Source organism: Girardinichthys multiradiatus, chromosome 4 (assembly GCF_021462225.1).
Source record: "Girardinichthys multiradiatus isolate DD_20200921_A chromosome 4, DD_fGirMul_XY1, whole genome shotgun sequence".
Lineage (NCBI taxonomy): Eukaryota > Metazoa > Chordata > Actinopteri > Cyprinodontiformes > Goodeidae > Girardinichthys > Girardinichthys multiradiatus.
Genome location: NC_061797.1, coordinates 30,209,349 through 30,221,500, shown reverse-complemented (window position 1 = coordinate 30,221,500; position 12,152 = coordinate 30,209,349). Strand labels below are relative to the sequence as shown.

The following is a 12,152-nucleotide window of genomic DNA, read 5'->3' as shown; positions in this document are numbered from 1 at the left end:
CGTCCACCTAAACTTACAGGTTGCACAAGGAAAGCACTGATGCAGCCTTGAGGCCCATGGTGACTCTGGCGAACTGCAGAGATTCACAGCTCAGGTGGGGGAATGTGTCCACAAAACAACTAATAGTCGTGCACTGCACAAATGTGGTCTTTATGGAAGAGTGGCAAGAAGAAAACCATTGTTAAAAGAAAACCATAGGAAGTCCCTTTTGCAGTTTGCCAGTAGCTATGTTGGGGACACAGCAAACATGTGGAAGAAAGAAGGTGTTCTGGTCAGATGAGACCAAAATTGAACATTTTGGCCAAAATGCAAAATGCTATGTGTGGCGGAGAACTAACTCTGCACATCACTCTGAACACACAATCCCCACTTTCAAATATGGTGGTGGCAGCATCATGCTCTGGGGGTGCCTCTCTTCAGTAGGGACAGGGAAGGTGGTCAGAAGTGATGGGAAGATGGATGGAGCCAAATACAGGGCAATGTTGGAAGAAAACCTGTTGTAGTCTGCAAAAGACTTGAGACTGGGGCAGAGGTTCACCTTCCAGCAGGACAACGACCCTAAACATAAAGCCAGGGCTACAATGAAATGGTTTAAAACAACACATATGAATGTGGTAGATTGGCCCAGTTAAAAACCAGACCTAAACCCAATCACAAATCTGTGGCAAGATCTGAAAACTGCTGTTCATAAATGCTCTCCATCTAATCTGACTGAGCCTGAGCTGTTTTGCAAAGACGAATGGGCAAACGGTGGTTCCACAAACTACTGACTTAGGGGGGCTGAATACTTTTGGACAATGCCCTTTTCCGTTTATTTGTAAAAAAAAAAAAAAAATCATGTATTATTTTCAACAATTGTATACCATTTTGCGTTGGTCTTTCACATAAAATTCCAATAAAATATATCTTTGTCATCGTAATGTGACAATGTTCAAGGGGTATAAATACTTTTACAAGCCACTGTAGATGGCTGATGAGGAAAGGGCATTATGTAAAAATATTGAAGCAACATCACAAGACATCAGCCAGGAAGTATATTTATTCATGCGCTGATCATTGTTTACAACAGGGTATTGTTTTTACCAACACCATGTATGTTCGATAAATTTAAAATAAAAAAAATAGATATTTACAGTACTTCATGCTGCTGAAAAATAACACAGCCAAAACATTGATATTTTAAAACAAATACTTTATGTCCAAATTATCACAAAATCACCACCTAATATACTTATCATGTCTACACAAAACTTGTTTTCAATAGCATAAGACTGAAACCATTAACACAATGATATTAAGATGTTTGGATAGCAGCTGTAAGGTGAACATGTTAGAAACACAATATTCAGCCATTAGCTACACGGCACTGAGCTGAGCTCCAGAAAACATCCTGAGTGTACGAATGAGTAAACAGCTTTAAATAACAGAGAAGCACAAATACCTCTGGACTCCAAAACTGTACTGCAGAAGCATGCTTTGGGTAGAAATCTGTTAGTATGGATTCAGAGTATGGTTGTAATCGCTATTTGTTTTTTTTATTTACCAAATTTACTTATAAGCTTTACAGTTTTACCCATTACTGACTGATAAAAAATCAGAGAAATATGGAAATAAATGCTAATGAAATGATGAAAATACAGTTAGCCCTGTAAATAGTTATGTTTATGTAAGGACCCCATAGACTATTAAAACTGACTAATAGGGTTCTATTTGGAAAGAATAAATACCTGCAGAATTAAAACAACAAATAAAAACTGTATATCTTTGCAGGTTGACACAATAATCGATTATTGAGCACATGATTTCAGATTTATATGAGAATCACAAAACAAGATAATGAGTGGTAAATTTATCATTAACATTTTATCATCTTCTAATTAAAAACGGGGAATTTCAACTTAATACATCAAAACCTTTTAATAAAGAATATAGGTTTATGACTCAGAGCAATAAAAGCTTCTTCAGGCATCATCTTCAACCAGCGTTGAGAAATTCTTCTAAAAGGAACGGAAATGTAAACTTATTTTAAGCAGCTATGATCACAAACATCCCAGCAGGAACACAGGATCACCTCAGACACACAATGTGTTCAGTACACCAGGTTTTACATGTTTTAGCTCCCTGTTTTACATTGTAGTGGACCAAAAAGAAAAACCCAACTCAGGACCAAGAGGAGAAGCTAGTTTGACCTAATAAGCCTGACTGAGAGTAACCAACATGTTATGAAAACACCCGCTGTTTCTTCCTGGAGTCGAGCTCATTTCTCTTCTTCTACCTCATCCTGTTGGCGGTCGGTCATTCGGGCACACCGTGGACACGTTGTAGAGTTGTCATAGTAGCAGTCTCTGAAGACATACACAAGAAAAGTTAAAGACTTATTTTCTTAGAGTTACACTTTACTGTCAAAAAGATTTCCTTTTGTACAAGCAGAGCAGGAGTTTGGTCCGCATTGCCGGCACTAAGTCGGACCTGTTCCTGGTGCACGTTGGACTCCAGCAGGGCTGCCCTTAGTCACCGTCCTGTTCATAACTCTTGTGGACAGGATTTCTAGGTGCAGCCAAGGGGGTCTGATTTGGGGACCAGTGGATTTCGTCTCTTCTTTTTGCAGATGACGTGGTCCTGCTGGCCCCTCTAGCCAAGATATACAGCATGCGCTGGGGTGGTTCGCAGCCGAGTGTGAAGCGGCTGGGATGAGGATCAGCTCCTCCAAGTCCAAAGCCATGGTTCTCGACCGGAAAAGGGTGGCTTGTCCTCTTCAGGTTGGAGGGGAGTTCCTGCCTCAAGTGGAGGAGTTTAAGTATCTCGGGGTCTTGTTCACGAGTGAGGGGAGAATGGAGCGGGAGATCGACAGACGGATCGGGCATCTATACCAGATGCCTCCTGGACGCCTCCCTCGGGAGGTGTTCAAGGCACATACCACCGGGAGGAGGACCAGGGGACAACCCAGGACACGCTGGAGGGACTATGTCTCTCGGCTGGCCTGGGATCGCCTTGGGCTCCCCCCAGAGGAGCTGGAGGACGTGTCTGGAGAGAGGGACGTCTGGGTGCCTCTACTGAGTCTGCTTCCCCCGTGACCTGGTCCCAGATGAAGCGGAAGATGATGAGTACGACGAGATTACCTTTTCTAATTCTGAACTAGAATAACCCCAAAAACTGCAAATAATTACGATATTTCATTTATTTACACTTGAGGAATTGCTGAGGGGGGTAAGGGGAGTTTGCTTCTGCAGAGGTATTTTGAGGGGGTTGTGCTGCAGGAGTATGGGGTATCTGGGGTATCAGTTCTTGAGTGCCCAAAGCAAGAGCTGGGTCCATATTCTCTAAAAAAATAAAAAATAAATCAGAAATCTCTAATAAAGTCGAGCTTATTCCCAGTGTGGGTTGGACTTCACCAGAGCTGCTCCTTGTCAATGATCCTGTCTGTGGTGTTCATGGACAGCATCCAAAGCATAGCGGTCGAAAGGATGTTGTCCGGTTTGGGACCTCTGGGTTTTATCTTGCTATTTGCACAAAAGTGTGAAGAAACGCTGAAATGAGAGTCATCTAAATCTCCAGGCCAGGGTTCTCCATCTGAAAAAGGTGAGTGAAGAGTTCAAGTATATTGGTGTCATGAGTGATTGTAGGTTGGAGCAGGAGATGGACAGACAAATTAGGGGTTCATCTGCAATAAAGTGGGCACTGCTCCAGTCTGTTGTGGTAGAGAAAGAGCTGAGCTAAAAAGCAATGGCTACATTTTAAGCTTCAGAAAATTGAGTTTTTTCGTTTTTATTCAGTTTAAAAAGTTTGTGGAGACTCACCTGTGGAAGACAGCAGAACACTCGTGACACACTGAGGTGTGACTGTCGAAAGGGAACAGGATGTCTCCCTCCTTGCAAAGCTCACAGACAAAGCCTTTGGCCTGACAACGCTACACATAAACACACACAACCATAAGGAACACAGGAGGGGGGGTTAGAGAGGTGCCACGTCTACAATTATTAATAAATAATGCAGATAATTTAAGTTTTTTAAATAATTCCACAGATTCCTCAACTGGTAGTTAGTAGAACAGCCTTTTGCGGTAAATTAGATTCTTAGAAATGTTGGTAGAGATGGATGTCTGGCTAAGGAAACTCAGCCCACTCCTGAGGGGCATTAGCCTCTGATTATGATCATGTTTGTTCAAGACAATGATTGTTTTCTAAACTTAGTGGACAATTATCCCCACTAAGACATATTTCTGACATGTTATGAAACGTCACTGTCAAACGTCCAGGTATTTGAGATGTTCTGTCTCAAGCCCACCTGAAGCATCTGATGAAGCCCTTGATTTCTTGCATCAGTTGTATCTTAGACCACACAGAAGCTGCAAATGTGTTCTCTTATGAGGTATTCTGCTCAGGGGCTTGAACAGTTTTGAGACTGTAGTAGTCATTGACGGTAAGATGTAATGCTGAGTTTGGATAAAATCCCTGCAATATTTGTTTCAACTATAAAAACTATTCTTGTTTAATTGGCTTATTGCAAATACCTGAACAATTCAGAATTTTGCCAATGAACCTAATTTGCTGTGTTGCAGGTGCAACGGTACTATAGGTTGTGCACAATATTTTGTTGATCTAGCAGATCTGGGACTTTCCCAAACAATTAAAGTGTTAAATTAACAAAATACTTTTTTTAATTTACACTTGAACAAAAACATTTCAAATGTACACCTTTCTCAATAATTAATGCACAAGCTTTCATAAACATTACATCAATAAACTGACCAGCTTTTTTCATGTTTCTCCAAGTCTTTTAAGTTGAAAGGGCTCCTTGCCATCACCCTAATCTTTAGCTCACTCCACAGATTTTCTGTCATATTCAAATCAGGACTACAAAACGTTAATCTTACTTCAAGCTAGGAAAGAAATATATTCAAACCAAAAGATTATTTTAAATCTAAGTCTGCCAGGGGTATGAATAATAATAATTGGGCGCAGCTGTATTTTACTTGCTTTTAAAACTTCCCTAAAATCTATTTCAAACTATGAATTTTGTTGCGTTTTGACTTCAGCAATGAATGTAGTCTATATGTTCTCACTTCACAGAGAGAGGACAATCAGTAGGTGATTTTTCTTTTTATAATATAATTTACAATTTCCAGCTGTGAGTTTTTTGGATTAAAAACTGAAAAAGACTGAACTATTTTTCAGAGCCTGTAAAAACTTTGGACACTAGAACGACAGGTTTAAATGTTTCAGTAGCTATTGTGTGAATAGGACGTTTCCTAACATTTAGCGGACTGAGCTCACCTCGCAGTCCAGTTTGATGTGCTTGGCAAATGTTGTGTGGATCTCAGTGAGGGAGCAGCTCAGCCTCCCAGTGGAGATGTCAATCAAGTCTTGTAGTGAGTACATGTCGTCATTCTCAACAAAGTGCTGGCGATCCTGCAGCTGTGGAGCACAAACACAAAGGAAACATGAAACTAAACCAGAGCAGTGTAGCCTAGAACCTGCGCAGGGAACCTAAATGTAGCAACACTTAACTTTGCAGGAAACAGGTTTATTGTAAATAAGGAAACAAATATTTTATTTTAAAAAATTGTATCTTTTAAAAGAAACATAGATGTTACAACACTTTCCGGGTGTCGTGCTCTAATGGCAAAAATAGTGATTATTTCTGGTTTTGTTATACTTCATTATATACTGAAGTAGTTGTCAGGAGTCTTGCAATTTCTGATATATTTTCTTAACATTTTGAGTAGCTACATGAAGTATTATCTAACAGGGTAGTAGACACTTGCAGCCCAAGAAAAATTAGTTCATGGACACAACAAAGTAGATTTAATATGATTTTAATAAAAACAAGAAAAGCAAAGACTAACCCTAAATTAATAATGAAAATAATGTCCAAAGAGAATTGCTCAGTAAAGTTAAATTAAAGTACACATTTATCCCAAGATTTTTATCAACCAAGTAAAAATGTCAAAACTTGCTAAATTTCACCACAAGAGGGCAGTGTTTCCATACGTTTTACTAATTATAAAGAACATGCTGCCCAGTCAATAAAACAAATAATTACTGACTTGAAGCAGCAGCCGAGCTTCCATCGCCTCCTTGCAGGTAATGAAATAGGGTTTCATCAACAGAATATCATGACGAAGTTTCTGTGAATGACATCCCACACAGAAATACAATTAACAGCAGTTTATGTTTGAACTCCCAGCATAGGGTCACAATACTCAATTAAAAATGTGTTTTTCTTATCATAATCATCCACAGCGTGTGAAACATAACAAAGAACCACAACATAAATGAGAAAACAATAAAATAAAATTATATATCACATCCAGCATCACATCAGGTAGTGCTAAAGAAAAACTAAAGCTCACTATAACAGGCTGGTAACAACAGCTGCGTTGGTCAGAGTGGTTTGAAACTACATTTAAAGCAATACAGGTGTATCAGTGCTGGGTTGAGAGCGTGGATATGATGAAAAGGGTTTAAAAGGGGCAACTAGGACAAAAGTTTGTACATGTTCCTTAGAAAACGTGAACTTCAATTTTAACATTTTTTGAAAGAAAAAAAACCAATCAAGTTACACACTCTGATCTCAACCAGTTCCTCCACGAAGTTGAATAGCAGTGGGTTGATTTCTTTCAGCTTCAGCACAGGTCGGGGCATCATGAGTGTCAAATAACGTTTCGAGGAGCGACAAACCTGAAAGAGAGAAAACATCCTGTCAGCAGCACAAACTTTTACAAGCAGAGCAGCCTTCCTGTCATTATGACCCCCTAAACAGTATCTGTACAAGCAGGAACCAAACAAAATGCTGGACGATAATATGTCATATTTGATTTCGCAATACAATATTGCAAATTTTAAAAGGCCTTCTGAAAAAAATCCCCCTGTGTCCAGAGCTAATGCAGTGAAGACAGGAAATGCCACAGGATTTTAGGTTTTCACAGACATTCCATATTCATAGTTAGCCCATATTATATAGTGATCAGTGGATCATTTTGGGATTATTTTGTAAAAATCTGCAGAACCGATCACAACATCAGTAAAGTGGACCAAAAATCCAATTTTTTATCATAGCATAAGATGTGATTCCCAGCCCTAATCTAGAACCGCTCCTCTGATTTAGCCTGAGTTTTATTTGCACTTTTTTATTAGTGTTGTTTTACAGGAGTGTTCTAATAAAGTAATTTGTGTACTTCACCGACACTGGTTTGGCAATAATACATGAGGAAAATAAATTAAGGCAGATGCTGTGTTTTTTTACATGTAAAAGAGAAAAGGATAAAGCTTAATGTTATTGTTATTATTATTATTAGCTACAACAACATTTAATTTCCTTTTGGGATTAATAACATATTGAATTGAATTATTATTATTAATCTCTGTCAATGACATTCAGTAATTACTCACCTACTTTACAAAAAACTGAGAATAGTGCCACAAACCCTTAGAAATACATCCTGTGATTGAGGAAAAGATGCCTTTGAAAAGGTCAAATTAATGACATGCATCACGCAAAAAAAAAAAAAACATATACAGGAGGTTGCTGAAATGAGTAAAATTAGCTTAAGAACTGTTCAACACATTACAAGAAACTGGAAGGATACTGGGGAACCATCATATTCGCAGAAGAAATGGCCATGGTATGCCACCAGCCATGTTCAATTGTGAAAGGAAGAGGATTTCCACGCAAGCAATACAAACAAATCTCAAGCGATTGGGACTAAACACCTGATCATTGAGGCCAATCTGAAAAAAAGGGTTCAGTTTGCATAAAGATTGTACTCTGGAGAGATGAAAGGAGGTAATGTTGTCTGATGAGTTCAGATTTAACATGTTCCAGAGTGATGGGCACATCAGAGCAAGAAAGGTGTGTTAAGGTATGAATCTATCATGCCTAGGTACTACCTGCGCAGGCGGTGCAGGGACATTGGGTTGCAGCAGTTGATCAAGTCTAGGTCAACTGCTGCACCATTTGTTTCAGCCAGAAACAAATGCCGTGACACCGTAGAAGCTAATCGAAACAATACCACAGCAAATGGTTGCTGTAATCAAAGATAAACGCGGTCTGTCAAAATATTGGAGGGTGTGACTTTTGTTTGCATGAGAAGTGCTTGTTGCGTGCTGAAAAACAAATGTTTCTTAAAAAAGAAAACATTTTTACCATGAACTGTTGTGTTTATTATGCATTTATTATTATTAATATTTATTTATTTATTATTTGTTTTATTTATTATATTATATTTATTAAATATTAGAAATATTTATTATATTATATTTAATAAATATATTTATTATATAATTATTTTATTTATTTATTTATCATTTTATATTATTATTATTATGCATTTATTATTGTTTTTATTATTATTATGTATTTATTATGTTTTTATTTATGCAATTCTAGAATTGCGCTGCTCAAGGTGGCAGCAGGTTGGAGTAGCTCTGTTACTTTTGATTCTGATTTATTCTTTTTGACCCACAGCTGTCCAGTAACACCTCACATTTTTTATCTTCTACCTCAGCCCTAGACCCTTCTGCTTCTACATGTTTGCCATCAACCATATCAGAAGATGCTGATGCTTCCTTTGCTCTCCTTCCACCTGTGTGTCTCAAAAAAGTCAGGTGAAGAGACAACTGGAGAGACTGAATCGGAATAAGGCTGCAGGTCCAGATCATGTCAGCCCTTTTTTGCTGACAGGACACCTGTAACTTGTAACTCTATGCGTTACATTAACGCTCAGCTTGGACTCCTGCTTTACTTGCACAATGATCACCTGCACTGTTGTATTGCTCTTGCATCTTATACTGCTCTATATTTACTCTCACTCACTTAAAACTGTGCACATATTTTTATATTATATTGTAGATATGTTTATACTGTTTAATTTGTATTGTATTGCACCGACTACGCCAAAACAAATTCCTTGTATGTCCAAAAACGTACTTGGCAATAAAGCTTTTCTGATTCTGATTCTGATTCCTTTTCACTCTGTACACCTCAGACTTCCAGTACAAGACAGACTCCTGTCATCTGCAGAAATACTCAGTTGATTCTGCAGTCGTGGGGTGGATCAGAGATGGACAAGAAGCTGAGTACAGGAAGGTGGTGGACCACTTTGTGGCATGGTGTGGAAACAGGAATAAGTCAAAAACTATTTCTATGATGGGAGAGGAGGTGGTGGAGGAGTATAAATACCTCGGTGTTCACCTGGACAACAGACTAGAGTGGAGATGCAACTGTGAAGCCATCTACAAGAAGGGACAGAGCAGACTGTACTTCTTGAGGAAGCTTAGGTCCTTTGGTGTTTGAAGCAAGATGCTGCATATCTTCTATAAGTCTGTTGTGGAAAATGTGATCTCTTCTGCCATCATCTGCTGGGGAAGCAGCGTCAGAGCCAGGGACTTAAAAAAGCTCAACAAGCTGATAAAGAAGGCTGGCTCTGTTCTGGGGACTCCTCTAGAACCTCTGGAGATCATTGTGGAAAGACGGATTCTTCATAAAATGAAGAACATTATGGAGAACCCTGAGCATCCTCTTCATGAGACTGTCCTACAACAACAGAGTGTCTTCAGTCAGAGGCTTCTTCAGATCTGCTGTAAGACGGAGCGCTACAGGAGATCCTTCCTGCCCAGAGCCATCAGCATCTACAACGGCTCTTTGAAGAAACCTTCATAATATGAGCTATAACAACATTTAATTTCCCTTTGGGATTAATAAAGTATTTTTGAATTGAATTGAATTAATAGTTAATTCAGGTCCTAAAAATTGTCCCCATAATCCACCACAAGGGAAAGACCATTAAGTCTTTTCATTGCTGTTTCTCTTAACGAGGAACAAAGTAGGATCAAAATGAATTAAACCGTGAAAAAGGTGAAAAACAACCAAATTGTAAAATGGTTTTTAATTGTGCAATTATTTTCACTATTTGTTTTATTTATCCAGCTAATGTCTGAAATTACTCGCATATGAACATGATGTACAGTAAGCCCTGCCTTTAGACTTGTTAATAAAGACGCTGATGCTTAAGTGCCATGAATTTCCTGGCTTGCTCCTAACTTGTAAACTTTGCATGCCTGCTGAATATACCTTGCGTGGTTCAAACTCCCAGTTGTGGATGACCCGAGCCGGTATGATGGCCGTGTCGTTCCAGTGGCACGTGCTGCAGTAATATTGACCTGTGTAATCGCATTGTCTGGCCTCGCTGGGTACACCCCCTGAAACATAAACATGGCCCATTACAGTCAAGCTGGGGTAAAAGTGGAGAAATGTAACTACATAATGCAGCAAACAGCATCATGGTCACATGTAGTTCATTCAGAGACTCAGGAGGATTATGCTTATGGTGGGGGAAGGTGAGTACAGGGCTACTACACATTTCTAAAGTCAACAACAAGCTGTTACAGAGTGAAATTTCAAAAGGTTTTCATCCTTTTTTAGCCAATTCTTAAAGCATGGATAGAAAACCTCACGATGAATTAATAGTAAATTTGAACTGGATGGATCATATATTTTCCATATCAATCAAACATTGCACATTTCTACTCACGCAAGGAAACAGGAGTGCGGCACTCTGCACAGCGGTAGTCTTGCCGATCTAGTCCTATTTCTGGGCAGATGCTCAGTTCGTACTCCGACTGGTGGCTCACCTTTGACCGGACACAGGGCTTTGTGATCTGGTTCATGCACTTACTATGGCAACGGTAATAGCATCCTGAAACAAGAAAAACCCAACTGCATGCTATGACAAGGCAGCCATATCAAAAAAGGAACTTATTTTTACTGACTCAGAAGAACAGATCTCTACAGTATATGCCTGAAAGCTGGTTTAGACAACACTTTAGATCTGTAAATACTTAAACAAGTAAAACTCCGGCTCTTAAACTCCTGGTGACTTTAGACTGTGCTATATATAAAGTAACAGAGTTTGAACTTCCCCTCCAGTAAAGCCCGAGATAAAACTATTTGTTTCATTTCTTCATTCAGACAATAGACCTTCATGAAACTTTAAAAACCCTGTAAGCTATTAGTTCATTAAAACTAGTAACAATAAAGTATTAATAACAGTAACAAAGGCAATGCTATTAGGATTTTGGATAACCTCTAGCTAAAATAAACCATGCATCTGGAGTTTCTCTTTCTGCTGTTATTAAGAAAGCTGTCAGGCTTTGTGCTACAGTGGAAGATATTATGGTCTAAACAAAAACAAATAGCTCAATCTGTGTGTTGTAATCAGGGAGACACCTGCGTTGGCATATTATGATGAAAGCTGGGGGGCAGCTGAAGTCACTTAATTCTAAACTTGACCAGACATAACTGGAAATGAGTTCATGAATAAAGGCTGCAAACAGTTTTAACAGCAGTTCATATCAAATAGTCACCCATGCTGGAATATAACACTGATTCTTCTTTAATCTTATCTAAAAAGAGTCTGATCCTGGACAATAGTTACTGAAGAAATAGTTACTGGACTGACAGACTATTATTTGTTGCTGTATTTTAAAAATAAATGGCATGGTCTGATTTAGAAAGTTTTCTCTTCTTTTTTAACTGAACCGGTTTAAAACGGATTTATGCGTTACGATGATGATGCATCTGTCCATGAAGTGCCTAACACAGGATAAGGAAACTCAGAGCTAAATGTATGAACTGCAGTGATGTACCAGTGTTTGCAGTGGCTTACCTGTGCAGGTATACCAGGTCTGGATTAGACCCCAAATGATGGTGCTACACTTATCACAGGTCTGTTTCACGCTCTTGCTCTTCTCCTTTGAAAAGCGGTGCTCCAGTATGATTCTCAGATTAGGCTCTTCTTCTTCTGGGTCCTTTGGAGGAAAACATGCTAAATAAGACTCAGACTGAGACAATGTGGGCTTTAAACATAAAGTTATGTGGTTGGGTTTAGGTATATAATCACACAGGTGGAGTTTAATTTAAAACAATGTTTCATCTGTAAATTCATTGTACTGTGACCTGAACTGTTATGTTACAGAATAGTCAACGAGGCCAATTACCTGTGTGCCAGTCAGATTTGTCAGAGATTTAAGAAGTTCATAGAGCAGATAAAACAGTTGCTCAGTTGGGGCAAAAAACCCACCCATGAACATCTGAATCATCCCCCTGAGGCAGCATTAAAACCAACAACATCAGCATAATGGCTCAGTCACAAC

General features: G+C 38.9%; 1 protein-coding gene across 3 annotated transcripts in view; it reads right to left on the bottom strand.

Moving 5' to 3' along the window:
• Window positions 1–1,021: 1,021 nt before the first annotated feature.
• def8 (differentially expressed in FDCP 8 homolog) overlaps window positions 1,022–12,152 on the bottom strand; it is a 29,554-nt gene continuing 18,423 nt past the window's right edge. For 2 of the 3 annotated variants that reach the window (XM_047362966.1, XM_047362967.1), the window contains 8 exons: window positions 11,666–11,807; window positions 10,532–10,696; window positions 10,072–10,199; window positions 6,567–6,680; window positions 6,047–6,127; window positions 5,274–5,414; window positions 3,798–3,907; window positions 1,022–2,345 (listed from right to left, as the gene is read on the bottom strand). In XM_047362966.1, coding sequence (XP_047218922.1) covers window positions 2,258–2,345; window positions 3,798–3,907; window positions 5,274–5,414; window positions 6,047–6,127; window positions 6,567–6,680; window positions 10,072–10,199; window positions 10,532–10,696; window positions 11,666–11,807 — 969 coding nt within the window. In that variant the 3' untranslated portion in view covers window positions 1,022–2,257. Of the gene's footprint in view, window positions 2,346–3,163; window positions 3,571–3,797; window positions 3,908–5,273; window positions 5,415–6,046; window positions 6,128–6,566; window positions 6,681–10,071; window positions 10,200–10,531; window positions 10,697–11,665; window positions 11,808–12,152 lie in introns of those variants that run through there. The other variant, XM_047362968.1, reaches the window with a different exon arrangement.